Source organism: Aspergillus pseudodeflectus (assembly GCF_044049435.1).
Source record: "Aspergillus pseudodeflectus strain CBS 756.74 chromosome Unknown BJX68scaffold_56, whole genome shotgun sequence".
In the NCBI taxonomy this organism is placed as follows: Eukaryota; Fungi; Ascomycota; class Eurotiomycetes; order Eurotiales; family Aspergillaceae; genus Aspergillus; species Aspergillus pseudodeflectus.
In genome coordinates, this window is record NW_027263832.1 from 54,970 (window position 1) to 78,086 (window position 23,117).

At 53.0% G+C, this 23,117-nt stretch overlaps 9 protein-coding genes and 3 non-coding genes across 12 annotated transcripts; 8 read left to right on the top strand and 4 right to left on the bottom strand.

The window, feature by feature from the left end:
- Positions 1–664: 664 nt before the first annotated feature.
- BJX68DRAFT_271043 (putative MFS multidrug transporter) lies at positions 665–2,416 on the top strand (the record flags this gene model as incomplete). Its single annotated transcript, XM_071046862.1, has 5 exons — positions 665–846; positions 910–931; positions 986–1,059; positions 1,128–1,457; positions 1,513–2,416. 5 exons carry the CDS (start codon positions 665–667, stop codon positions 2,414–2,416), a joined length of 1,512 nt encoding a protein of 503 aa, XP_070894659.1.
- Positions 2,417–2,934: 518 nt separating this feature from the next.
- Positions 2,935–5,467, top strand: BJX68DRAFT_271044 (glutathione S-transferase family protein; the record flags this gene model as incomplete). Its single annotated transcript, XM_071046863.1, has 8 exons — positions 2,935–3,234; positions 3,337–3,515; positions 3,581–4,226; positions 4,459–4,586; positions 4,645–4,822; positions 4,873–4,956; positions 5,014–5,359; positions 5,406–5,467. The coding sequence occupies 8 exons, from the start codon at positions 2,935–2,937 to the stop codon at positions 5,465–5,467; spliced, it is 1,923 nt and encodes a 640-aa protein (XP_070894660.1).
- Positions 5,468–5,600: 133 nt separating this feature from the next.
- Positions 5,601–6,553, bottom strand: BJX68DRAFT_271045 (uncharacterized protein; the record flags this gene model as incomplete). Its single annotated transcript, XM_071046864.1, has 3 exons — positions 5,601–6,240; positions 6,302–6,417; positions 6,488–6,553. The coding sequence occupies 3 exons, from the start codon at positions 6,551–6,553 to the stop codon at positions 5,601–5,603; spliced, it is 822 nt and encodes a 273-aa protein (XP_070894661.1).
- Positions 6,554–6,958: 405 nt separating this feature from the next.
- Positions 6,959–7,563, top strand: BJX68DRAFT_271046 (uncharacterized protein; the record flags this gene model as incomplete). Its single annotated transcript, XM_071046865.1, has 3 exons — positions 6,959–6,968; positions 7,084–7,410; positions 7,511–7,563. The coding sequence occupies 3 exons, from the start codon at positions 6,959–6,961 to the stop codon at positions 7,561–7,563; spliced, it is 390 nt and encodes a 129-aa protein (XP_070894662.1).
- Positions 7,564–8,202: 639 nt separating this feature from the next.
- On the top strand, positions 8,203–10,510 carry BJX68DRAFT_271047 (uncharacterized protein; the record flags this gene model as incomplete). The annotated part of the gene is made up of 3 exons (XM_071046866.1): positions 8,203–8,243; positions 8,480–8,868; positions 8,937–10,510. 3 exons carry the CDS (start codon positions 8,203–8,205, stop codon positions 10,508–10,510), a joined length of 2,004 nt encoding a protein of 667 aa, XP_070894663.1.
- Positions 10,511–12,626: 2,116 nt separating this feature from the next.
- Positions 12,627–14,196, bottom strand: gldB (putative glycerol dehydrogenase (GldB)). Its single transcript, XM_071041464.1, has 2 exons — positions 13,609–14,196; positions 12,627–13,560 (listed from the first exon to the last, which is right to left on the bottom strand). The coding sequence occupies exons 1-2, from the start codon at positions 14,014–14,016 to the stop codon at positions 12,991–12,993; spliced, it is 978 nt and encodes a 325-aa protein (XP_070894664.1). The 5' UTR covers positions 14,017–14,196; the 3' UTR covers positions 12,627–12,990.
- Positions 14,197–14,728: 532 nt separating this feature from the next.
- Positions 14,729–17,160, top strand: BJX68DRAFT_245235 (phosphatidyl synthase). The gene has a single exon (XM_071041465.1). The coding sequence runs from the start codon at positions 15,338–15,340 to the stop codon at positions 16,796–16,798; it is 1,461 nt and encodes a 486-aa protein (XP_070894665.1). The 5' UTR covers positions 14,729–15,337; the 3' UTR covers positions 16,799–17,160.
- Positions 17,161–18,247: 1,087 nt separating this feature from the next.
- On the top strand, positions 18,248–18,341 carry BJX68DRAFT_t142. Its single transcript has one exon. It is a non-coding gene; the product is annotated as a tRNA-Asp (tRNA).
- A 401-nt stretch (positions 18,342–18,742) lies between these two features.
- On the top strand, positions 18,743–18,836 carry BJX68DRAFT_t143. Its single transcript has one exon. It is a non-coding gene; the product is annotated as a tRNA-Asp (tRNA).
- A 451-nt stretch (positions 18,837–19,287) lies between these two features.
- Positions 19,288–19,381, top strand: BJX68DRAFT_t144. The gene has a single exon. It is a non-coding gene; the product is annotated as a tRNA-Asp (tRNA).
- On the bottom strand, positions 19,298–20,684 carry dscB. The gene is made up of 2 exons (XM_071041466.1): positions 20,382–20,684; positions 19,298–20,305 (listed from the first exon to the last, which is right to left on the bottom strand). The coding sequence occupies exons 1-2, from the start codon at positions 20,646–20,648 to the stop codon at positions 19,661–19,663; spliced, it is 912 nt and encodes a 303-aa protein (XP_070894666.1). The 5' UTR covers positions 20,649–20,684; the 3' UTR covers positions 19,298–19,660.
- On the bottom strand, positions 20,685–22,985 carry BJX68DRAFT_245239 (TFIIH subunit TFB1 family protein). Its single transcript, XM_071041467.1, has 2 exons — positions 22,701–22,985; positions 20,685–22,645 (listed from the first exon to the last, which is right to left on the bottom strand). The coding sequence occupies exons 1-2, from the start codon at positions 22,840–22,842 to the stop codon at positions 20,886–20,888; spliced, it is 1,902 nt and encodes a 633-aa protein (XP_070894667.1). The 5' UTR covers positions 22,843–22,985; the 3' UTR covers positions 20,685–20,885.
- Positions 22,986–23,117: the final 132 nt, after the last annotated feature.

The following is a 23,117-nucleotide window of genomic DNA, read 5'->3' on the forward strand; positions in this document are numbered from 1 at the left end:
TGCAGTGAGAACCTGGAAGTCCCCACTACTCACTGGCAACACCCACATTTTCGGGCCCCTCCCTGGAGCTTGTTCGTCCATCATTCCCTACTAGGTTCCATTCGGAAACATAGACCCTCGTCTCGGTCCTTATCAGACGTGTCCCGACAGGCAACAATCTCGCCGACTGGAAGAGGATCATTCATCCGCTTATCTTGTGTCCACGAACCACTGCTTCCCTGCATGCTCGGGCAACAAGCACACGTCCGCTGATCCAGTCCTGCGAATTTCCCGCTTGGTTTCATCGTCTGGAATGCAGGAACCCCAGAGGCCCATCCAGAATGTTCACGGAAGGCCAATACCATTGCCGGAGCCGTTGGAGTTTACACCAAGGCTTCGGGTGCAACATACAGCCAGTAGGTGCATCACATCGCCCCCCTTGCTTTGGTTTATCCATTCGACTGTCTGGCGCTCCCTCTGTCCCTCTGGCCCCTTGTCTTGCGGATGCTAGCCTGCTAAAGTACTTCTAGGAACTTTCGAGGACATCTGAAAATGGGAGCAATGGCAGCCTATACGTTTCCTCCTACCCCTTTCCTCTCGTCGAGCCGTATCCACTGCGTCCTATAAAGTGGCCCCGACTTCCTCTCGAAAAGCTCTGGTATCGTGGAGAAGGGATCTATGTGCAATGTCTCAGCTAGAGTCCGACAAGGATGCCCTGCAACTCACTCTGGCCCAGTATGGGCTCAGAATGGCTGCGGATGGCTATCACATCCAGTGGGCCGTTGGCAATCCGAGACATCCTCGCAACTGGAACATTTCTCGAAAGATCTATGATGCTTCACTCTTGATCTTTCTCGAATTCTTCACGTATGTTCCGGGCCTCCTGATATGCTTCTTTGGAGGAAAGCTAACGAGCGCTGTGCATAATAGCACTGCTGTCAGCACGGCCGGTGTAGGTCCCTTGCATCCAAACCCCCGCACCGGACGGATATGCTGACACAATCAGTCAACGGCTGCGAACGTTGTAGCGGTGGAGTTCGACTTGTCAGAAGAACTATGTATCTTCTTGTTCGTCACGGTGTTCGTCAACCCCATTTTACCACCTACTACCAGGTTGAGGACGGGCTGACGCTGAGATGATTCAACAGGTATCTGCTCGGGCAAGCCATCGGGGGAATTATCTTGCCGCCGTACTCGGAATGTTTTGGCCGCAAAAAGCTCTACATCATCAGCTCTGTGACCTACAGCATATCTTGCATCATCGTCGCCGCCGTTCCGTCCATCAAGGGAGTTGTGTTTGGCCGTCTTCTCGGCGGGTTTCTCTCTGCTATTCCGAGCACCATCGTTGTCGGCAGTATCGAGGACATGTTCAACTCTCGAGATCGGGTTTGGATGATCTGGATATGGGCCCTTGTGGCTAACCTTGGTTTGGTTGTTGGGCCCATCATGGGCACATTTACCACAACTGATCTGAACTGGTAGGTGTCAGGAATACACGCACTACCGGCCAATTTGGGCTAACCTTTGATTCAGGAGATGGCTCTTCTATATTTCCGCTGTTGTGACCGGAATCTTGACTCTCCTCTTGTTGGGAATACGTGAATCCCGCCCTTCTCTGTTGCTGGAGCGAGAAGTGGCCAAGCTCCGGCAAATAACCAACATCGACTGTCTCACGAGTTCCAACCCTGACAGTGCACCCGATCTACGGACATTCGTCCGCGTCGCGCTAGGCCGCCCCATCCGTCTCTTTTTCACAGAGCTCATTGTCTTCACCGTTTCGGTCATGAGCGCCGTGGCGACCGCACTCGTCTACCTCTTCACCCAAGCTCTGCCGCCAATATACATAAGTCAGGGCTTCACACCTAAACAGGCATGCCTTCCATTCATCGCCATCGGTGTCGGGCTAAGCCTGGGATTGTTGACGCGATACCTGGACCTGCACCTGATCGAACGGCGTCGCAAAGGTGGTCACATCCTCTTACCCGAGCACAAACTAGCCGGGTTCTGGATCGGATCTGGCGTGCTCGCCGGATCACTCTGGGTCTTTGCCTGGACGATCCCCCCGGCAGTACAAGGCCTGCACTGGGTCGTGTCCGTGCTCGCCCTTGTTCTCATCGGGTACGCGCTGAACGAAATCGACTATGTGCTGGGCGGGTACCTCGCAGACAGCTACCTCAGCTACGCAGCAAGCGGCCTGGCGGCCCTCAGCCTGATCCGGGCGCTTCTTTCAGGTATCCTGCCCCTTGTGTCAAGTCCCATGTTCGGCCAGCTCGGGGCCAACGTGGCCGTTTCGCTGCTGGCCGCCGTCGCAACGGCATTCTGCCTTGTGCCACCTCTCTTTTCGCGGTTCGGCGAAACGATACGCGCAAGGAGCAAGTTCGCCAAGTACAGTTTAGATATGTACCACGAGCATAGTGTCGACGAAGACGGTTATTAGATTCCAATTTTCAATACCTCATAGGCGGGAAGAAGGGAGAGGGGTGGTGGGGTGGAAACTGCAAATGCAGGTCGCCAATGGATATTTTTGTTTTCCCCTGCTGCTCGTTCAAGGAGGGTCGTGATTTTTGTTTGGGTATAACGTGGAGTTTGTGTGTCCTTGTTACTGTTGTACAAAGCTCGCAGGCGACCTGTCAACATGATGGAAACCCTCTCTTTTTTTTTCTTTTTTTTTCGCGTGCTTCCGATACATGACCTGGGAATAGACAAATGAAAAGATAGTGTCTCTTGTTGACTTAGCACGTGCCCATCCCTGTCCTTGGTTTTCTATTTTTTTTCCCTTCGTCCTTTTTTTTCCGTTGTTCAGGAGTGTCGGCCTTTTAAGCCGAGCCACCCGTGACGCCGCTTCAACCCCCGCCTTCCATCCACCTCCTCTTAAAAGCAGCGTCTGAGTAGCTGGCGATCCAAACTATCCGCGATTGGGGGCACAAGGACCGACGTTCTTAATTCCTCTTGACAATGGACGATTTGAGACTTCGGTCTCCCGATCCTCTCCGTCCTTTACAGCCACTACTATCCTCCGTTGCGGAGAACGCGTCCTCCCTTACCGCAAGTGGAAAACACCCACACCATCAACACCAGCATTCCCCGGAAGAGCAGCAGCAGCAGCAACAACAGCTTGACGTCGATATCGAAGCCCGCTCCTTGCAACCGCTGCAGCATGCTGTCGCGGAATTCGACCATTATGCCCTGCAGCCGCACCAACATGCGCCTGAGGCGCGCTCGCTTCCGCAGGATGATCCGTACGGGGGATTGATGGTAAGTGAAGTGGGCAGATGGGTTCGCCATGCCATTGTCGCGGTTTCTCTCGCCTGCGTTATGTGTCGCGAACGAGATTGCTGATTTGTCGATGTGAACTAGCCATCGGACCAAACACACCCCCAACAACTCCAATCCTACAACGCGAACGAATCCATCTTCTCCTCGAAAGAACACGGCTATCTCCGAGACGTAGCCTCGATACTAGACCCGCCGGATCTCGAAGCATGGAGAGCACGGCTCTTCAACGTCGAAGATATGATTGTCATGAGCGAAGAGCAGTACGGCTTCCCCTCCCTCCGTCATTGCCCTCCTACAATCCATAATCTAAAGCCAGCCCAACTAGATTCCGAACCTACTTCCCACACGTCGACAACGTCTACTCCCACCGCTCTACCCAGCGCTACAAACGCAAGCCCCTCGTCTCACACTACTGGGACTGCCGTCTTAAAGGCCGACCTCCCGGAACACCCAAATCCGACGACCCGAACAAGAAGAAGCGGAAGCGCACGGCGCGCGAGCGGGACCTCTGCGACGTCAAGATTAAGATCACCGAGTACTTTCCCGGATACGCTGCGGGCGGCGGTGGTGGTGTCCTTGGTAGTGAAGCGGATCATATTCCCATGCCGTTTTCTCCGGGCGTTGGTGTAGGTCTCGGTGTTGAGACGCCGCTTTCTGCTGCGGACCCCTCCCTACCCAATATGAATGTCATGCTGCAGTATCCTTCATCGACTTCTGCGGCAGGTGGTGGTACTGAGAATCAGCCATTTGGGGTTCTAACGCCTAATCCACCGCTGCCGGAGGGACATCCTGGTGCCAATGGACAGCGGTTCTTCACGATCCAGCGCGTCAATGGGAATGGTGCGAATGGGAAGAATGATGGGGTTAGTGGTGGGCATCGGCATACACTGGAGGAGAGCGATCGGGTGAAGAAGAATAGTGTGCAACGGCTTCTGTTGAAGGAGGCGAGAGAGAGGAAGAAATCATTCTCTGTAAGTGAGTTGCCTGATGCTCGTCTGAGTTGATAGCTCGACTTTTTTTCTTTGTTTTGCTTATCAGTCGACCGGGTTACGTCACTGTCTGGTCAGGCACTTTCCTTCCCCGCTTTTTCGATCTGTCAAAGCCTCTTCATGCTTTTTCTACTGCGCACTTTTGACACTTCGGTCCTTTTGCTCATTCTCATTCATTGGGTGTTATCTCATATCTTCTAATAGCACGGTAAAGACTAGGGCAATGTCGACCAACACGCCTACTCAGAAAAATTACCATACACAAGCCACCGGCACCGCGGCTGAGACGGTAGCGAACCACTCCGGAGACTCGGACCTGAAGCTATTCGGGAGCTGCTTCTGGTGAGTACCAGAGTTAAGACAAGCTCCCTAGCAGAGCCCTTGCGCTAACACAGCTCAGCCCCTTCGTGCAACGAGTATGGATAGCTCTGGAACTGAAAGGTATCCCCTATCAGTATATTGAAGTCGATCCTTATCAGAAACCCCAATCGCTGCTAGAGGTGAACCCTAGAGGTCTTGTTCCTGCCTTGCGGCATGGCGACTGGGGCTCGTATGAGAGCACCGTCTTGCTCGAATATGTAAGGGTATCTACCCTGATGTTGCGTAGTAAAGCTGACATGGTCGACAGCTTGAGGACTTGAATTTCGACCCTCCCCTCCTTCCGCCCGGCGATGCGAAGCTGCGAGCGCATTGTCGGCTGTGGGCGGACTATGTGAGTTGACTGTAGCGACTGCACTAGCACTTGAACATCAAAGGCTAACAGACGTAGATCAATCGCAAAATTGTGCCCAGTTTCTATCGCCTCCTGCAGGAGCAGAATCAGCAGAAGCAAATCACACATGCAGAGGAACTCCGCGACCACTTCAATACGCTGGTTGGAGCAGCCGATCCCCAAGGGCCTTTCTTCCTTGGTCCAAATCTCTCATTTGTGGATGTTCAAATCGCACCATGGATGGTCCGTCTGAATCGTGTATTGAAGCCGTATCGCGGGTGGCCGGACCCGGAGCCAGGAAGCCGATGGGGCGCGTGGGTGGATGCGATCGAGAATAGTGAGGAAGTCAAGAGAACAACGAGCACAGATGACCTGTATCTCGACAGCTACGAGCGCTATGCAGGTAGGTAGTCTCTGCTACGCTGCGGACCAAGCTGACAAGGACCCAGAAAACCGTCCCAACACTTCCCAACTTGCAAACGCAATCAACTCTGGAAGAGGCCTCCCCTAAATACCACCTTGAAATCTGTTTCTCCTCAGGTCCCCTATTTAGGTGAAGCTGAAAAGAAGCGGAAGCGGTAATTCCGAGCGTGGTTGACAATATAATACAGAGCGCATCATGTATCACAATGTTTCGCCCGTAGTTAAATTGTCTTTCCACCGCGAAATGCCCCAAATCCGCCTCGTCCACTGCCATCGGGACCCCGCGGGCTGCGGATTGGTTGGCGCGGGGATTGAGGCTGGTCGCTCTGGCCTCTTTCATCACTCTGTTGCCTGTCTTTTCGACCATAGGACGAGTTGGGTCTGGAAGGAGAACTGGGGTCGTAGAGCTGCTTAGACTTGCCTGAGGCGGCAGACTGCTCTCTTCTGTCTCGGTTGTTGTTGGTGTCTCTCCCATTACCCCGACTCCTACCCTTCCCACGCCCTTCATTTCGCGGCGGCGTTGCGCTGCGTGGAGAGGATGCCCCAGACGTTGGGGCAGACGGTGTGCCAAATAGTCTTTCACGGACTTCTTCATACTTGCGTTGTTTCTCCTCCAGATTCCGCAACGCGATAGCCTGTCGCTCTTCGGCTGTTGGCTCCGGTGCTTTATCCTCGTCCGAGTCGTCGTCTTCGGCGTTCAGGTCCAGGCGGCTAAGAACCCTGGCCGCGCCAGCGGCCGACGATGATTGTCGAGTAGCGATTTGCGGATTGCGACTGAGAAGAGTGACAGCTGGCTTGATATCTTGTTTCAAGGGGACGTTGGATGTGGCTTCCAGGAAGTGGAACGTTTGCGGCGATTCACTAGGCATAAATCATTGTCAGATCGGATTGCAATCTGTAGAACTCGAGTGCGCAAACTCACGCTTCGGCCCACAATTGACGATTGAATTCAGCTTGCTGGGCCCTACGTTGGGCTTTGGTAACTTTGGACGACACTTTCTTTTCCGGCGGAGGTGGGGCCGGTTCGGCGTCCAGTTTCTGGCGGAAAATCACTCAGGTCAGATCAACTGTCGGCCAAGGGAGAAGGATAGCGCGTAGAGAGACAAACATCCGCTTGCGATTCCCAGTCATCTCCCCATGCATCATCACCCATTGAAAGTTTCGTTGTACTCATTGCGTCGCGGCGGAAAATGGTCAAGCAGTAGGGCAGAAAATTCGTCAGACCCAAATGTATAAACGAGTGTAGGTGAAGCGAAAGAGCGCTAACGTTTGGGGCAATGAAGGCGGTCTATAAGTCAAAAAATTGTAAATACAATGCCCAAATGCACTTCTATAGTTGGAGGGTTGTAGTGTGTCTGGCGGCTGGAGTGAGAGGACGGGTTGGGGAAAGGAGGTCAAAAAACACCGACAGTCGCCGAATTTGGCGGAGAACCGCTGAGGCCTGCTTAGTTAAGATACCCTTCCCCTCCCACCAGCATCTCCAGCATGTTCCAACACCGGGTTCTTCCACTACCAGCGTTCTCTCCTACTTTTAGACAGTTTGCGCTCAAGCTACAGGCTTGACGTTTGGTATTCCATAATGGCTACAGGTTCGCACCCCGGCTGCATCGATTGATGACCCTATCCAACCCCGCATTCCTCCCCAGGCATCACTCGCCCAGTAACAGCTCCAAGTCTAATATCAGTCTACTAACTCCCATACAGATCCAGATGGCGACTCTCAAATGGCCTCCTCTCCCGAATCCCACCACTCCCTCTCCGACGTCGACGACTCGCAGCCCGGCACCCGCACCCCGACCCGCCTCTCCCAGGCCACCCATCCACAGTTCGCAGGCGCCTCGGAGCTTTCTCCGCCAGGCTCACAGACTCAGAGCACTGCTGTGAGGCCGGATCTCGGGAACATCATACCTGCCACTGAATCGGGGACGGCAGACTTGACACAGCAGCCCGCGGCCTCGTGGATGACCAAACGCGCGGAAGAAGAGTATCAGCGGGCGATGGAATATGTTATTGATCAGGATTTCAGTCTTGGTGAGTAGCTCCTCTTCAGATCTTCTCTTTTATGAGTCTCCGCAGACGTAATGGTCTTCACCTACGTTTAGTGATCAATCACTGACTTGGTGAATCTTAGATGAGTTCGGGGATCCATTCGATGAGAGAGATATGAAGGAGAAGCTGCTATAAATCGATTACAGGCATGGCGTTTGGTGTTCATTCGCCACCTTTTCTTCTCGTCTAGACGGGCTGTTCTGCGGACTAGGGGTTGCCAACACGGATGATTTATGAGACACGACCAGCAGCGCGGTAATAATTGAATTAAATGAAAGAGTTATTGTGGATTTTGTGGATTTTCCACTTCACTTTTCTGTCTCTCAGGACTGGGGTTATGCACTTCATGCTGTGTGGTCTTTATAGCCTACACCACAGGAATCTACCGAAAGGCATGATGAGAACAATTACCCCAGAGTCCCCTCCAGATCGTCAGCAAGCCTCTTCTCATTGGCAAATCAATTCTCTTGAGCGGCTTCGCGAAAGCGTCCAGAACAGAGGGTTCTGCAGACTAAGTGTTGGCACGGCAACCAACAAAAGCTGGACGCCAGACCAAGACGTAACACAACATCGAAACTCCAACGCCTTTCTGCAGTCGTCAACGCGCCACGACACTTCGCGACCCCGCCAATATCGCCGGCTTACGCTGTATCTTGTTGTTTTTATTATTTAGCAATCTGTATCGTCTTACCAACAGTTCATCATTTTATGATTCCACCCTCAATTCCAGCGTCCTTTGACCATCTCGCGAGGAGCATTCCGCGCGTCGACAAGATGGATCCAGCGAATTCTCTCCCCGCACAACCACAGATACGGTAAGTGCCAATTGTTTTTGATTTCAGTATCAAGCATTCTCGAGACTGGCGATGGACCGACCGCGCGATACTGTCGGTGTCAAGGGCGCAGGAGGAGACAGGCAGACCCCTTTTCCTCCATCTCAAGCATCTCACTCGATCCGCCTTCCAACCCCACACGACCGTCATGTCACGAGTTTATTGAAGACAAGGCATCTACATGAGGCAAAGTCGCTAACCAGCAACGACAAATCTAGTCATCTCGACGAAGCCGAAATCCATTTTACGCCGGTCAAATCTACAAACGCACCCCGCGTGTGGGAGCGCAAACCATCAACATCGTTCCTAGCGGCGCGCTCCAAGCCGCGAAAAGTGTGGAAGCGGTTCCGATCCTCATTCAACAGTATGAAGGCTCTGCAGCAGCTGATCAATCCGGATACGAGGGGGCTAAAGGAGAGCGAGCTTCTACTTGAGATCAATACGCAGCGGAACAACGAGGGTCTCCGCGGTGTCAAGAGACAATGCCTTTCGACGCAGAGGTTTTCTACTGAGGCAGACGTAGAGGAGGAGGGTCCCGAAACATCCGCAGTGCGAGGCAGGTCGTTTCTTGAAACCAAGTGGGAGTCGGAAGTCTCGCGCAAACGACGTACGTCCCCCACGAGAAATCTAGTGCTTACCGCGTATGGCGAGCGTGTTCGCTGACTACCTTATTAGGCAAACTGCCCGCAGTTGTAGTCAGTGCAGACGAACAACTGCTTGTTGATGATATGCAGGTCGAGCAGGACGATGTGGACATGGCCGAGATCGGGGCCGCTCCGGGTGGAACCACGTCAACAGGCGACCCTGAGGCAACGGGCGAATCGCCGATGCATACCCCGGGGAGCCTGGTTTTCGGGGCAGCCTATCCCGATGCGCTACCTGGTGAGGCCCGGCGCCTACCAACCGAACAGTGTGGGGTGATCGTGAACATAAAACCCCTGGATGAGGTCGACTACGAAGTCGCTACATCTACGACTACAGGTGTCCTGGTTGGCAAAGATGCGACCGACAATGCATTTGATGTAGCAACAGCAGACGAGCAGCAGCTCCGACCGAACGTCGTTACGACACCTACCAAAACAGTCCAGGATACCGATACCACAATGACAGCGCCCGTGCAGTTATCAGTCGAGCAAGAGTCGACTCTCGTTCGATCAGCGCTCCGCAGCTCTCTAGGCGGAGAAGATACCGAGCTGCTGAACAACTTCCTGTCCAAGGCCAAAGCAAAGCGCGAAGCCAAGGCGGCCGCAGAGGCCGAGGCAGCGGCAACGATGATCGCCCAGGACCCTGAAGAGAAGGAGGAGCCGCAGCCGCAGCCACAGTCGGAAGTTGTTATCGAGATTCCTACACCTGAGCGTCGGGTGCTGGAGGACCTGGATACCAACTCGCCATCACCTCAGAAATCTCCGTCAAAGCCGGTTGAGAAAGGTGAGGTTGCAGATGAAAACAGTTCTGCTAGCCCCGTTGCCCGCCGAAGCACGCGAGTGAGATCGCTCCAGCGAGCAGCCGCCCCGAACGCTTTCCGCACCACACTCTCGCTGCGTCGGGCCAAGGGCACTGAATTCGTCTTTGTTAAGCGAACCGAAGCACAAGAGCTTGCTCTCGAAACTAAACGCAACACTCAACGGAACAAAGGGGAGTCTCTGCTACCAAAAGCTACGCTGCAAAGCCTCTCGCGACAAACTCCAGATGCAAGCCCTACGTCGGACAGCGGTAGCCAACGGCTAACAAACAAACCCAAGAAAAATGTCTCGTGGAACGACGAGCGCCTAGTAGAATTCGAAGGCGACGCCAGCGACAGCGAAACGACCGGCAGCCAGGGCGCCAAGGCCACGACAGCAAAAAGTCCCGAGAAAAAAAGGGCGGCCAGTAGCCGCAATTCTCAGTCGCAGGCGTCGCTTGCGAGTGGTGGTGAAAACGCTGCAGCTGCAGCAACTACTGCATCTCCTACTGCAGCGCCTCGGGGCCGGCGTGTGCGGCGGTTGGGACCACCAAAGCCACTCGACTCCACCTCTTTCGACCCGAGCAGCGCAGCGTCATTCCCCTTGTCGCCCACTGGCAGTCCGATTGCAAAGCGTAAGAAATTAACGCCCAAGTCGCCAAAGTCCATGCTGCCAAAGGCACCTTCCACGGTGAACACTACGTCCGAGCGGCCGTCGCTGCTGAGTGCTGGACGATCCGTCAAGACGAACCTGCTCAAGGTAAATGCGGGCTCGACACCGATGCCGAGGCGAGTTCGTCGAACTTAGTTTTTTTTAATATCTTCGGCCATCTCGGTCTGTTGGTTGGGCATGAATATTGTCTGTGTAATTGTAAATATGTTCCTTCGTTTGGCTTCGGAGTTGGAGGACGGGACCGGAGTTGGGATGGGTTTGCACTGTTAGCTTCTGTGATACCAATTGATCAAATCATTCTCGTCTTGCGTGCTTTGGCTGGATTTTCTCATCTCGCCGTTTCTCTCAGCAGCGCACAGATCCCAGGAAAGGGACCAAAACAGGTCCGTCGCTCGTTGGCCGCTTCCCTGGTTATACAACAAACGGATAGTTATAAGATCTGCAGGGACAAAAGGACCAACCTTTCGCTAGCAAGGCTTCGAGCCCGTGAAACACTGAAACTCAGGATCCTATATCCAGGTCTTTTCCGAGGCTGGATATTGCGGTGGCAATGAAGATTCCTAGAGTTGGTCTTTTCTCATTTCTTGTGACGTTCACTCGATGATATGCAGAGATTGAGACTCTTTTGGAGAACAGCAAGCAGCATCCCCGCAAAAAGCCACCCAGCGTCATCGCATCCATCTCCCTCACTAATTCCGGCTGTGGCTTGAGCTAGCGAAAACGATTTCCTCGCGAGTCATTCTCGCTGCACCTCGCAAAAGCAAAGAAAAAGAAAAAAAAAAGAAAGTCAACAGGTTATCTCACGACATCGACTTCATGATCCGTCGGTGCTATAGCCTTTAGGTCTTGGGTCAAGTGTCAACATCACCAGGCCCCCTTCATACAACGATTTCCCTCCGCAATCTAGAAAGGAGCAACTCTTGTCTCGCAAGAGTTTTCCGCGCCTACAGCATATCCGCCGCTCGGGAGGCCTGACGACAGTATACTCCTCAGTCGGCCTCAGGGCTGCCCGAGTTGAGCCTAGAGGGGAAGCACATGCAGATAAACAATGCACTATGATATCAGAGTCACTCTCAGAAACTCGAAGGTTCGGGAAGATCCTCTCCACCGCGCATGTTCATGTTCACGTTCTGCAGGCCTTATCCGTATTGTGCGTAGATACTCCATCCCTCCGCATCATGGCCGAGTCAAGCAAGCCCAAGCTGTTGAACGTGCTCGACGGCGCCGTATATAGGCTTCTCCGTAGTGGCGGGCTCCAAGGCCGAAAGGTGCATTGCATTTGCAGTTGCATCTGCAGCCGCAAAAGCACTGCACTGCTCCCTCAATTACCCTCCAATACTACTCTACTCCAGCGTACTACTACAATCTACCCAGCTCTGAATATCTTAACTACGTGATCACCATGATCGACATGTATATCGCATCCTCGTCAGAGCCAATTAGACTTTGCTAAGTCCAGTCGGGCAGTTCCGTAGGAAGGTTTGCCAGAGTCGTTCTTCCCGGCTGCAAGACGGCTGCAGGAGAGAACTTAATTGCGAGGAAGAATGCTCGGCGCTTGGGGCTGACAGGGGGTGTGCCTGGTAGGTAATCTAATCTAAATCCTTGGTCTGGCGTTGGTTAGGTAGGGGATCCGAGACGAAGGGTGTGTGGTTTCAAGTTGGGACTCTTGGCTTCGAGGAAGCCAAGGGGGTTTGGCGGCTTAATCGATCTCTTACATCGTAAGATGTTAGTATTGGGAGAGTTCAAAGTTGAAAATAACGGATTGTATACAGCAGGCAGTCAGGAACGAAGAGGATCTGAATAACCTCGCTCAACTTACTCTATACATTTTCCCCGGCCTTCTCTGCTCCTACAAACCCGATACCCCCCACGTCCCTTGAACCGATTCCCTCGGGTAGTCTCGAGATTCGAGAAAGACGACAATTATCTCATTCTGCCCTCATACTCGGGAATGGATTGGATTAGCATCTGCACCGCTTATCCATAATCGCAATCCGCGACCCCACCAGACTGATACACGAACGCCCGAAGCAAGCCACAGCGGCCACAGCGGCGTTAGCCTGCAGTCCTCGCAAGGGGGGCTAATTAGGGCTGTGTGGGTACCGTCAGGCCGTTCTTGGACTAGAGCTTGTCTGGATTTGCCCACCGGTGCATTGTGATTCCGTGAATTTCCGAGATGCAACGGCCTGTCTGGAGTAAGATTGGAAGCGGAAGTCGAAGTGTGGGCGGGAACAAGGGGAAGCGGAATGACGTCACTGGCGTGAGGGAAAAACTCCAGAGATGGAGGACTGTCCTCCGTCTTTTCACTCTGTATCCACACTGTCACTGCAGACTGGGTTGCTAATTTTATTGGTTCTCGTATTCAACTTTACACAGAAGAGTTGCAAGTGGTAACCGGGAAACATGCATTCTAAAATTTGTCTCTATTCCAGATTCCTCGACATGTTCCGACGTTCCTGGCGCTTCTCCCGCCCGGCTCACATGCTCTCCTGCTCCATTGGTAGACAGTAATACCGAGGACAGGGGGGTGTCGAACATTGCGCGCTATGACCTGCATAACGGAGCGGTTTGGCCAATAAAGACGAAAAAAGCGAAATCTCTTCTCGTCATCAAATCTACGCAGACAGGTTCTTCGCGGTCTCCTCGGGCCACACGTCGTAACCAAAGGTATCCTTCATGTTGACGAAGCGGAAGTGGCGGCCCTCGGCGACCTTGTTGACAGCCTCGTAGTCGGCATCGCTTAGCTCGATGCTCTTAAAGTTGGACTCGATGCGCGAAGGGTTCGAGCTCTTGGGGAGGACAACGTATCCGCGGCGCAAACCCCAGGCAATGAGGACCTGGGCCAGCGTGTTTCCGCCCTTCTTGGCAATCTCGTTGAGGGTCGCGTTTTCGCTGACGCGCTCGCCGGTGGTGGGGACCTGGTTCTGGGAGCCCAGCGGGGAGTAGGCCTGGGGCAGGATGTCGTGCTTGAAGCAGTACTGGACGAGCTCCTCGTTGGGGAGGAAGGGGTGAATCTCGATCTGGTTGACATGGGGGGCGACCTTGGCGTGCTTGAGCAGCTTGTCGAGGCCTTCGATGGTCCAGTTGGAGACACCGATGGCGCGGGCCTTCTTGTCTGCGTAGATCTTCTCCATGGCCTGCCAGGTGGGCTCGGGGTTCTCGGTGAGGTCCTTGAGGATCACGTACTGCGGGGGTCAGCATCCATTTCGTCAGCGAGCAGGCCAGGTACGTACCTTTCCATCGGGACCGATCTTGGGCTTCTCCTGGCCATCCTTCTCGGCGGCGATGGGCCAGTGGACGAGGTATAAATCAACATAGTCGAGCTTGAGCTTCTTCAGGGAGTCCTCGATGGACCAGAGGACGTCTTCGTAACGGTGAAGGTGGTTCCAGACCTTGGTGGTGATGAAGATGTCCTCGCGCTTGACGGAGGGGTTCGCCTTGAGGAAGTCGGCCACAGCATCGCCAACCTCGCCCTCGTTGAGATAGTACCAGGCGCAGTCCAAGTGTCGGTAGCCAACCTCGAGGGCCTTGACGACCGCCTTATAGGTCTCCCCCTTTGCGCCCTCGTTGGCGAAGGTACCGAAGCCCACGCCGGGGATGGTGACGCCGTTGCTCAGCTTGAAGCTCTTTCCAGAAGACATACTGAATGGGTATCAATGCAATTGAGATGAAGAAAGTCTAGTCTAGGATGCGAAAAGCAGGAAGGTGGGAGAGAGGGGAAGAAAATGCGAAGTCACAACAGTCCTGGTGCTATGACGAAGGATAAAGGGGAGCTGGTGGGGTTGAAGGGGACTCAGGAGGGGTTACTGGCCGCTTGGCTGTTTTTATCCAACAATGCCTGAATGCGGGCAATTTGCCCACGGAGCTGGTCCGGAATGGGGGATTAATCTATTTCTCATGCAGTGCAGCAGTGATCTGCTACCAAAGTGGCTTTTTGTCTTTCATGTTGTCTCTCACACTGTCGCAAAATGCAGAAAAGCCAGCACAGCTACCTGACTGTCTTACACCATGCGACCCCACCACGGCAGTAGACCTGAGCTCCCCATGAGGCCATTGCCAGCTTCAGAAAAGGAATTCAGAGCCCGGATGACATCAGAGTCCGTCTTTTTGATCGTCATCGGTCTCCATCGATCTGTGGCTGGTCCACGGGTGGAATCCTTACACGTGCCAATCAGCGCTGCCCACCGACTCCGCCGGCCTGAGCCCTATCCAATCACGGCGGCTCCTGCTTCCATGCGAAACCCAGAGGATCAGTCGCTGAAATTTGTAAAACGCCGCTGTGAATTTCGAAATGTTCGGGGCTCGATAAGGAGTGCTACCTTCCACATTTCAAGCTGGGACTTGTACGCAGCACCAACAGAAAGCAGCAACACAGCTGATGCGATAGTTTATCTCTCCAGATAAGGCGTGGGAAAGCACGAGGCAGTATCGTTGACGCTCTCTGGCGCAGGCAGTAACTCTGGGTATCGAGACCTGTAAATTACTTATCCACTGGAACCGTCCTCACTGCTCTGCCTGTGGATAAGAGCGCCCGCCAGCTAATGATGATGGCGAGAATCCCTGGGATTCGGAATGAGATGATGATACAAGGGCCCCTTGGGTGGAGCCTGGCTGGCAGTGAATAATTGATGCACGCAGGGAAAATACACCTTTTTGGTTGGCAACGATGTGATGTGGCCACCACTGCGACATGCAGCGACGCATTTATTAGCTATCAGCCTCCCTCCTTTGTCTGACTTTTTCTCATATCTCAGCTTCTTTCTTCCTTTGCTGGCTCGTCCTATATAACGACAGCTTCTTTCCCTCCTTGCCGAGTCCTTCTTCATCCTCATCCTCATCCTCCTCACCACTCTTGAAGCGGAAGCTATCTACTCGTAGTACATCTGCTCTCAAGTGATATCATCCATCCTATCCACCCCTCCTCCGTCTTACTTTGCAGTCAATTGCACCTAACCCATCACAATGCCTCGCTTCGAAGACTCTGATTTCGGCGTTGAGCCCCAGCCTACCGTGCCTGGTAACGCTGGCGTTGCCCCCGATGCTCGCTCTCCCAGAGACCGCGGCAGCATGGCCGGCTCTCTGCCCATTCCCAACGAGGCTGGCAACATCACTGAAGTCCCCGCCACCAGAAGCTCCATCAGCGATGCTGCTGCCTTCATGCACAACCTGAGCTTGTCTCCCTCCACCAGAGACCGTCGCGGCTCGCGCAACTCATTTGGCACTTCTCTCCCCATTCCTCGCTCTCCCCGCGTCTCTCGCCTCTCGTCAGTCTACACCGCGGATGCATCTTCCGTCTCGCGCGACATTCTGGCCTCTCAGGTCCAGGACATGTCCCAGGAGAAGGTCGCTGCTGCGAAGAACATGGCGTTTGCCTTTGACATTGACGGTGTGCTCGCCCACGGTAACGAGGCCATTCCCGAGGCCAAGGAGGCTCTCCGCATGCTCAATGGTGACAACGAGCTTGGTATCAAGATCCCTTACATTCTTTTGACCAACGGTGGTGGTAAGACCGAGGCTGCCCGCTGCCAGCAGCTCTCCGAGGTTCTCGAGCATCCCATCTCTACCGACCAATTCATCCAATCGCACACTCCCATGCAGGCTCTGTCAGAGTACTACGACACCGTGCTCGTTTGCGGTGGTGAGGGCCAGAAGATTCGCGAGGTTGCGGAGAACTACGGCTTCAAGAACGTCATTCACCCCAAGGATATCCTCGCTTGGGATCCTACCATCTCCCCCTGGAGGTGCTTCTCTGAGGAGGACCGCGCCCAGGCCAAGCCCCGCGACTTCTCCAAGATCAAGTTCGACGCCATTCTCGTCTTTGCCGACTCTCGCGACTACCAGACCGACATGCAGCTCATTATCGATCTTCTGCTCGCCGAGGACGGCAAGCTCCTGACCCGCGCCAAGGACCCCGTTGCTTCCCGCATCCCCGTCTACTTCTCCCAGGGTGACTTGGTCTTCCCTACCGACCACAAGGGTCCTCCCCGTCTCACCCAGGGTGCTTTCCGTATCTCCATTGAAGCTCAGTACAAGGCTCTGACCGGCGTTGATCTCGAGCGTGTTGTCTACGGAAAGCCAGAGCGTGCCACCTACACCTACGCCGACGAGGTCCTCCGTGCGTGGATGGAGCAAATCCACAACCAAAACACCCTCCCCCAGAACATCTACATGGTCGGCGACAACCCCGCCTCCGACATTTGCGGTGGAAACATGTACGGCTGGAACACCTGCCTCGTCCGCACCGGTGTTTTCCAGGGCGGCGACAACGACGAGCACAACCCCGCCAACTTTGGCGTCTTCCCCAACGTCCTTGAAGCCGTCAAGGCCGCCGTCCGCAAGGAGCTTGGCAAGGAGTTCAAGATGAAGTGGAACCCCAAGGTCAATCCCGTCCTCCACGGTAACAACTCCTCCGCCGTCGAATAAACGGTCTCTCTCCTTGCATCCAACTTTGATATGACAAAAGAATGATTGGCGTTTGGTCTTTGCACGACATTTACATGTCTCATTTGCTTTCTTCAATGTTAGATGGACACGCATACGATTGCTTTTTTTCATGTTATGGGATGATTATGGGTTTGGACTACTGATATCCATCGTTGCCCTCGCTGTTTCGAAGCGAGTGGACTTTGTTCATGGTTACATTGGGTTGTGCCTCCGAACAATTTGTTAGAGTTTCTTTTAACTTTTCCTTATGTGCTGATGATCCAAGAATCCGATGAGAGCAGTCTCTCTGTTCTACTTTTTCTACTCCATGACACATCTCTTTAAATGATTCAAAACTTGGTACTTCTTTTCCAGATTAGAAAGAACCAGTCAATAGACATTAAAAAAAAATTCATTAAAACAATATCTTGAACCGAATGCCTCTAGAACCTTAAATTGCCCGGCTCATCTTGTCTAGTGGTTTCCGAGTCGTGACGCCATCTTGATGCCACCGGCAACCAAAGTACGGGCCAGTCCAATCTTGTCTTGGCCCGTCCCATCGCTTCCACTTTTCCACTGCAGTTTCAACTGTTTCAGCCAACAACATACTAACGCACTAGTAGGAGTGGTGGTCGAAATCTCGGCATCGCAAGTAGCCAGTCAGCTACATGGAACGACTTAGGCCGTTTGTTTCGGTGTCAATTCTTTGAAAATCCCGACCCGTGGCAATTCTACAATGTACTCCTCGGGATGTCCTGCTAAAACTCTGTTTGTAGTCGGGATGGGCCGGCGGTTTCTCGGCCTCCCCGAATGACGGTGAACGTCGGGATGCTGTTGTAGGATTTGATCAGGGACAGGGGCGTTGGGCGATGCAAATCAACCTTTGCTGTTACTACTATGGGTTAATTCGTATTTTTTTACTTGTGGTTGAAAACAAAAAGAAAAATGGTGAGTTGTATGTAAGGCGTTGTTTTTGGCTCCAGTCGACAACTATATAAATCTCGGAGCATAGTCTACCGCTTCGTCAACGCCGAGGACCCGGGTAAACTTATTCATCTATCTACCCATCTCAATTGGATTCCAGGCAACATCCGGAGTACGAACCTGCTCACCGAGAGCCGAATTCAACATCTAATCGATGTGCCTACTCCAATGGCCTATCGGCCTGCACTACAGTAGGCATCTCTCAACCCGCCGGAGATACAGCCCGGAGGACAGGGAGTCAGAGCTCAGCTATGTTCGGCAGCGGTTGCTCAGAGAGGGTATCTGACTCGTGAATCATTAATACCTTACCTTGGGTATCTTTTGAATTTCCAACACAATTTAAACAAAAGCCCACCACCACTCTCTCCATCAAGTACAATGACAGACCCCACATATCCTTTCCAAAAGCAGCGATATATAACCTTGGCTCATGTTATCAAAAATTAAATCCTTTGGCATCTCAAATCCTCGATGGTCTAACGGTCATGATTTCCGCTTGTCAGATTGTAATTAGTAATCACAAGCGCGGGAGACCTGGGTTCGACTCCCAGTCGGGGAGATTTCTTTTTGGTTTTGCTCTGGCCGGTTGATTTTCGCTGGACTCGAGGGGAATACTTGCCTTTTTTTTTTTTGCCAGCAGTCCAGCACCGAAGAGGCCGGTGGAATGGAGGGTTCATAGGTAGGCGATGGAGGTTTATGTATCTCGCAGGAAGCTTTCGAGATCTCTTGCGAGAAGACAAGAAGACGGTACTGATCATACCTCGAGCCGCAGGTCAGAAGCAGATAAGGATTTCCAGTAATATTCCGCGGATGTTTGTTATATTATAGTTTCCCATTTGACTGGCCAGCTTCATTGCATTATTCCTCCTGAGGCCCCCGGCCGGTCTGCACTGGTTTACCTGATTGGGTGAAAAGCGCTGGCCGCACATAAGATCAAAATCTGGAACATTGTAGATCTAGTCCTCGATGGTCTAACGGTCATGATTTCCGCTTGTCAGATTATAGTATGTAATCACAAGCGCGGGAGACCTGGGTTCGACTCCCAGTCGGGGAGACTTTTTTCTTTTTGCTGTGGCGTTGTTAGCCAAAGCTTCCTTTTTCCCTTTTTTCCTTTTTTGTTGGGTCGTTTTTCTGGACTGGGCTGCCCGGTTGGTAGTTGGAACCCCGGCGGGGGGCGCAGATTCATCAGGCTTGAGCGTTGCCTATCCGTCTGGTTAGTTTGAAGGGAGAACATATCTGGTTAGCATGTATTCGATTATAGTTTGATGTATGAAACTCTAATGATCACCCTCGTTATCAAACCGCTATGGTGTTATCCTTGTTTTCTTCTCATCACTTAACCGATGTGCTCGCCCTGACTATTTCCCCTCTCATAGGCCGAAAAGTCTCCAGGAAGACTGAGGAAGTACTCCCTCCACCTTCTTCTGCCTTGCAATGAGGTCCGGAATGGGCGTATCCTCCTAATTGCTGAGAGCTTCCAAAAGCGAAATAGTTGACCATCAATTTCCTCGATGGTCTAACGGTCATGATTTCCGCTTGTCAGATTACGCTTAGTAGTCACAAGCGCGGGAGACCTGGGTTCGACTCCCAGTCGGGGAGAATTCTTTTTTCTTTTTTCGGGTCCTCAATCTTTTTGTTGTTTGACTGGTAGGACTTGCAATCGCCTTGGATTAAAGTATGGGATGACTTTCCAATAAGTGTATATATAACCCGTGGTATTATTGAAATCCTTTCGTTACGTGACTGGGGTTGTCAGTGTAGTCAACTACTACAACAGTCACCGTGGACTCGCCAGTAGACCGACATTTCTATTTTATTCCGCAACAGGGTCCATAAGATAGATACATAGAGGAGACAGAGACCGGATACTATGTATGATCAATCACCCCTAACGACCCTCTGCCTACTACTCGCAGCACCACCCCCACTCGAAGTCGAGTTCCCACTTGCAGCAGCTGCAGCTGCCTCACTCTCCAGCCTGCGCCTCAAACTCTCAAACCCTCCACTAGCCTCCCCTTCTCCTCTACCGAACCTCGAAATCGAGAACGAACTCCCTTCTTCCCCAACAACCCACCCGGGCACTCTCCACCCCGAACTCCCGCTTCCGGCAGCTAGGGGTAGGATATCTGCGCGCCATGCTACGCCGACAATCCAGCCTAGGACACTGGATAGGATCATGTATGGGAACTGCGAGAGGGCGAGCTGAGCGGCGACGAGGTAGGTTGTTGATTTGTCGCTTAGGGAGACTGTGAGGGACTTCTTGGCTGTTTGTGGTGGTGGGGTTGGTTGGGAAGGAGCAGAGGGGGAGGTTACTGGGGTCGGCGTGGACGGAGTAGAAGTAGAGATCGTGTAGCGGTATGTCGAGGGTATAGAGGCGTGATACTGGGCAAGGAGGGCAAAGATTGTCGCAGTCGGTCCGGAAGGAAGGTAGTTGACTCTTCCCAGGGAGAGTGGTCTCACGACCAGAGTCAAAATGAGCGGCGGGAGGAGCGTCGTATACGGTAACGTTGAAAGGAGGAATGTCTTGTTAAAGAAGCAGATATTAGCACGTGTCTCTCGCCGAGCAATTCAGTTAATAAACCATAGAAGGAAGACTAACAGCCATCTTTCGCGAGCCCCATGCCCGCTCAACAACACGAACATGGTAGACCAACAACGCGCCAAAAAGCGCTTCTGTCGAATTCGTAAACCCCGCGACCTGCCAGATCAGCGCGCGCCAGAATTGGCCGTAGGGGAAGAAGTGCGGGGAGACGTAGATGGCGGGGACATGTTTGACGTCGAAGATGGAGAGGGCGATGGACGCGGCAATTGTATAGATTAGGAGAAATCTCGTGATAGGGGTGTTTGTCAAGCCGCTTGTTTGCATGGCGATATGGTGTGATTTGATTGCGGGTGTTGAAGAAGGTTGTTTGGTGGTGAGATGTGGTAAGAAGTGGTGGACACGTGGTAGAGGAACCGTGATTACTACTGGGGAAGGATAGACCTCGGCATCCCGAAACTCGCATAGTGACATAGTATGTACTACGCGTAACTACGGAGGCATCGGGGATTTCACACTGTACGGTCTTTGAGGAACCATGATATACATTTGCTTCATAAGGTACTAGGTATTGCTAGGATCTATATTCTTAGTCTCCTCAGCCAAAGCCTCCTTGTATCGAGTCAGGGCTGTTTCCAAGGCTCGGATTGTTGGCCCCAATAGTCGCTTCACTGCCTGCTCTCCTCCCGGTATACTGTCTAGACTCACCCGCAGCTTCTTCTTCGTCGCCTGCAGCACCTCGCGTGCATGCTGTTTTACCTTGTTTACCTCGACTTGGCGCTCTGCTTCTGCGTCATGCGCAACGGCGTTGATCCGATCCATGGCGCGGTTCAATGACTCGACGAGTGACGCCACTTCCCCGGCACGGTCCGGGTTTCCGGACAAGAATGCCTGCCAGAATTGATGTAAGAACTCCGTTGTCGTAGCGTGTGTGAGGGTTAGGCGGTCGTACAGCGCCGCGGACAACCCGTACGTGTCGGAGCTTGCCGAAACCTGCGCCTGGGCACGTCGGTCTTTGATGACATCGAGAATCTGCTTGGACGCCAAATGTCGCTGCGTCCTTGAGCTCGTTTCTGAGTCCTCTTCCTCCTCGTCTTCCTCCGGGTCGACTAGCTTGCCGAGCGGCGCCGAACCATCGTCGCGGAAATTCCGCTCAAGTGTGCTGCGTAGATCTTGTAGTATCTTGTCCGGATCCTGCTGCTCAACCGATCGCTTTTGCTCATCCTCGGCGAGCTTGGCCGCCGAGAAGAACCGGTTTTGATCTCGGATGTTCAATAGAATGCGGTTCTGCGCTTCGTCTCCACGTAAATCGCGCAGTTGCAACTCATCATATGTGCCATCGTCTAATTTCCCCACAGGTGCCGATGCTGCTCGATCCGCGGGGGCTACATTCGCCATGATCTTTTCGCTCAAGCTGTTCAATGTACGGATGATAGGCACCTTTTCCACGGCTGAAGGTCTCATGTCCAAGTCTGGCCGATTTCCCCGACGCTGACTATTGTTTCCTTCGTTTCCTTCCAGATCAAGGAAATGCGGCACATGTACCTCACGTATCAAGTTCCCTTGCTCATCGGCCTTGAGATATTTATCCAAAACTGCGTCTGTCGCATCCGAATCTGTGATCCGTTCTCCACGCAGCTTCTTGAACAACCGACTTTGGAAAAACCGTGACCAAAATTGTGATTCACTCAGCTTCGGCACGTTCTCATCGTACACCCGCTTGACAAGCGGATGCTGGTTGAAGATCAGCTGAATCTGCTCCTTGCTGATATTCATTTTCGTCACATTATCTTCCGTCCGCGGCTTGAGCGTCGATAGAACATTGTAAGAACCTCGTGTCTGTGATCGCTCAATAGCGTGCGCCCGTAGCAGATGCAGCCGCGTAGACCAAAACTGCGACATAAACTGACCCGCCGACAGTGTATCCGGTTTTGTATGTAAAGACTCCATGAACATTTTCTGGAGGTTCGCATCCGCCTTTAATAACGACTGTTGCAATTCCACATCAGTCCCGAGCCGTTTATCGTCATCCCACCAGTTCTTCCCTGACCCTGCGGACGAAACCGCGCTCGCCATCGCCATAGCTGCCGACATTCCTCCTCCTTCTGCCGACGCTGCAGCGGGGGTCGGCGTCGCTTGCGCGGATTTGGCCGCCTGTATCGCCGCACTGAGAGCATCTTTGATGGCGTCTGCTTCGGCTCGGGCATTCGCGCCAGCCGTAAACGAGAAAATGTATTGTTCGGGAGCCGCAGAAGGATTGTTCGGAGGGAGGACGAAGATTTTAAGCATGACTTTCGGGCTGCTAGCGGGTGTCTGTTGTAAATCTGTACCTGTCAGAGCTTCCCTCAGCGGATCACAAATCGGAACAGAGCAACGCACTCGTCACTTGAGACACAGAAATCGTGATGGTACCAGATGCACCGCCCGCTGCTGGAATCCAGGACACCGACTGGCGATCCGGTGACATCGTCAGGGTGCCATCTTTCTTCTTGTACGCCGCCGACCCGCTCGGAGGTGCCATCGTGATTGAACTCGACAGCGTCCACTGTCCTGGGCCGCGCAGAGCAATCCACCCATCGGGAGAAAAGTTCCCAGTGGAGGCGCAGGGGGGAGTCGAGGAAGGTCAAAAGCCTTCAAGAAGAGACGTGCGCTTTTAGGATGTTGGGATCGTCGAAAGAAGCTAAGAATTTGGGACTCGAGCTGTTGAAAGAGGAGGCACGTGATTGGGCTAGACTCGGATCTATCATCGGCCGAAGTCGTTGCCTACCAATCTCTTTACCTGAGCTTGGAGAGTTT

Excerpts from the sequence above, each read along its gene's own strand:
- gldB (XM_071041464.1), bottom strand. The coding sequence starts at position 14,016 with ATGTCTTCTGGAAAGAGCTTCAAGCTGAGCAACGGCGTCACCATCCCC. Across the intron at positions 13,561-13,608 it reads AGATCGGTCCCGATGGAAAG|TACGTGATCCTCAAGGACCT; the intron begins GTACGTACCTGG and ends TGACCCCCGCAG.
- BJX68DRAFT_245235 (XM_071041465.1), top strand. The coding sequence starts at position 15,338 with ATGCCTCGCTTCGAAGACTCTGATTTCGGCGTTGAGCCCCAGCCTACC.
- dscB (XM_071041466.1), bottom strand. The coding sequence starts at position 20,648 with ATGCAAACAAGCGGCTTGACAAACACCCCTATCACGAGATTTCTCCTA. Across the intron at positions 20,306-20,381 it reads GGGGCTCGCGAAAGATGGCT|ACATTCCTCCTTTCAACGTT; the intron begins GTTAGTCTTCCT and ends TTCTTTAACAAG.
- BJX68DRAFT_245239 (XM_071041467.1), bottom strand. The coding sequence starts at position 22,842 with ATGGCACCTCCGAGCGGGTCGGCGGCGTACAAGAAGAAAGATGGCACC. Across the intron at positions 22,646-22,700 it reads TTCTGTGTCTCAAGTGACGA|ATTTACAACAGACACCCGCT; the intron begins GTGCGTTGCTCT and ends TGACAGGTACAG.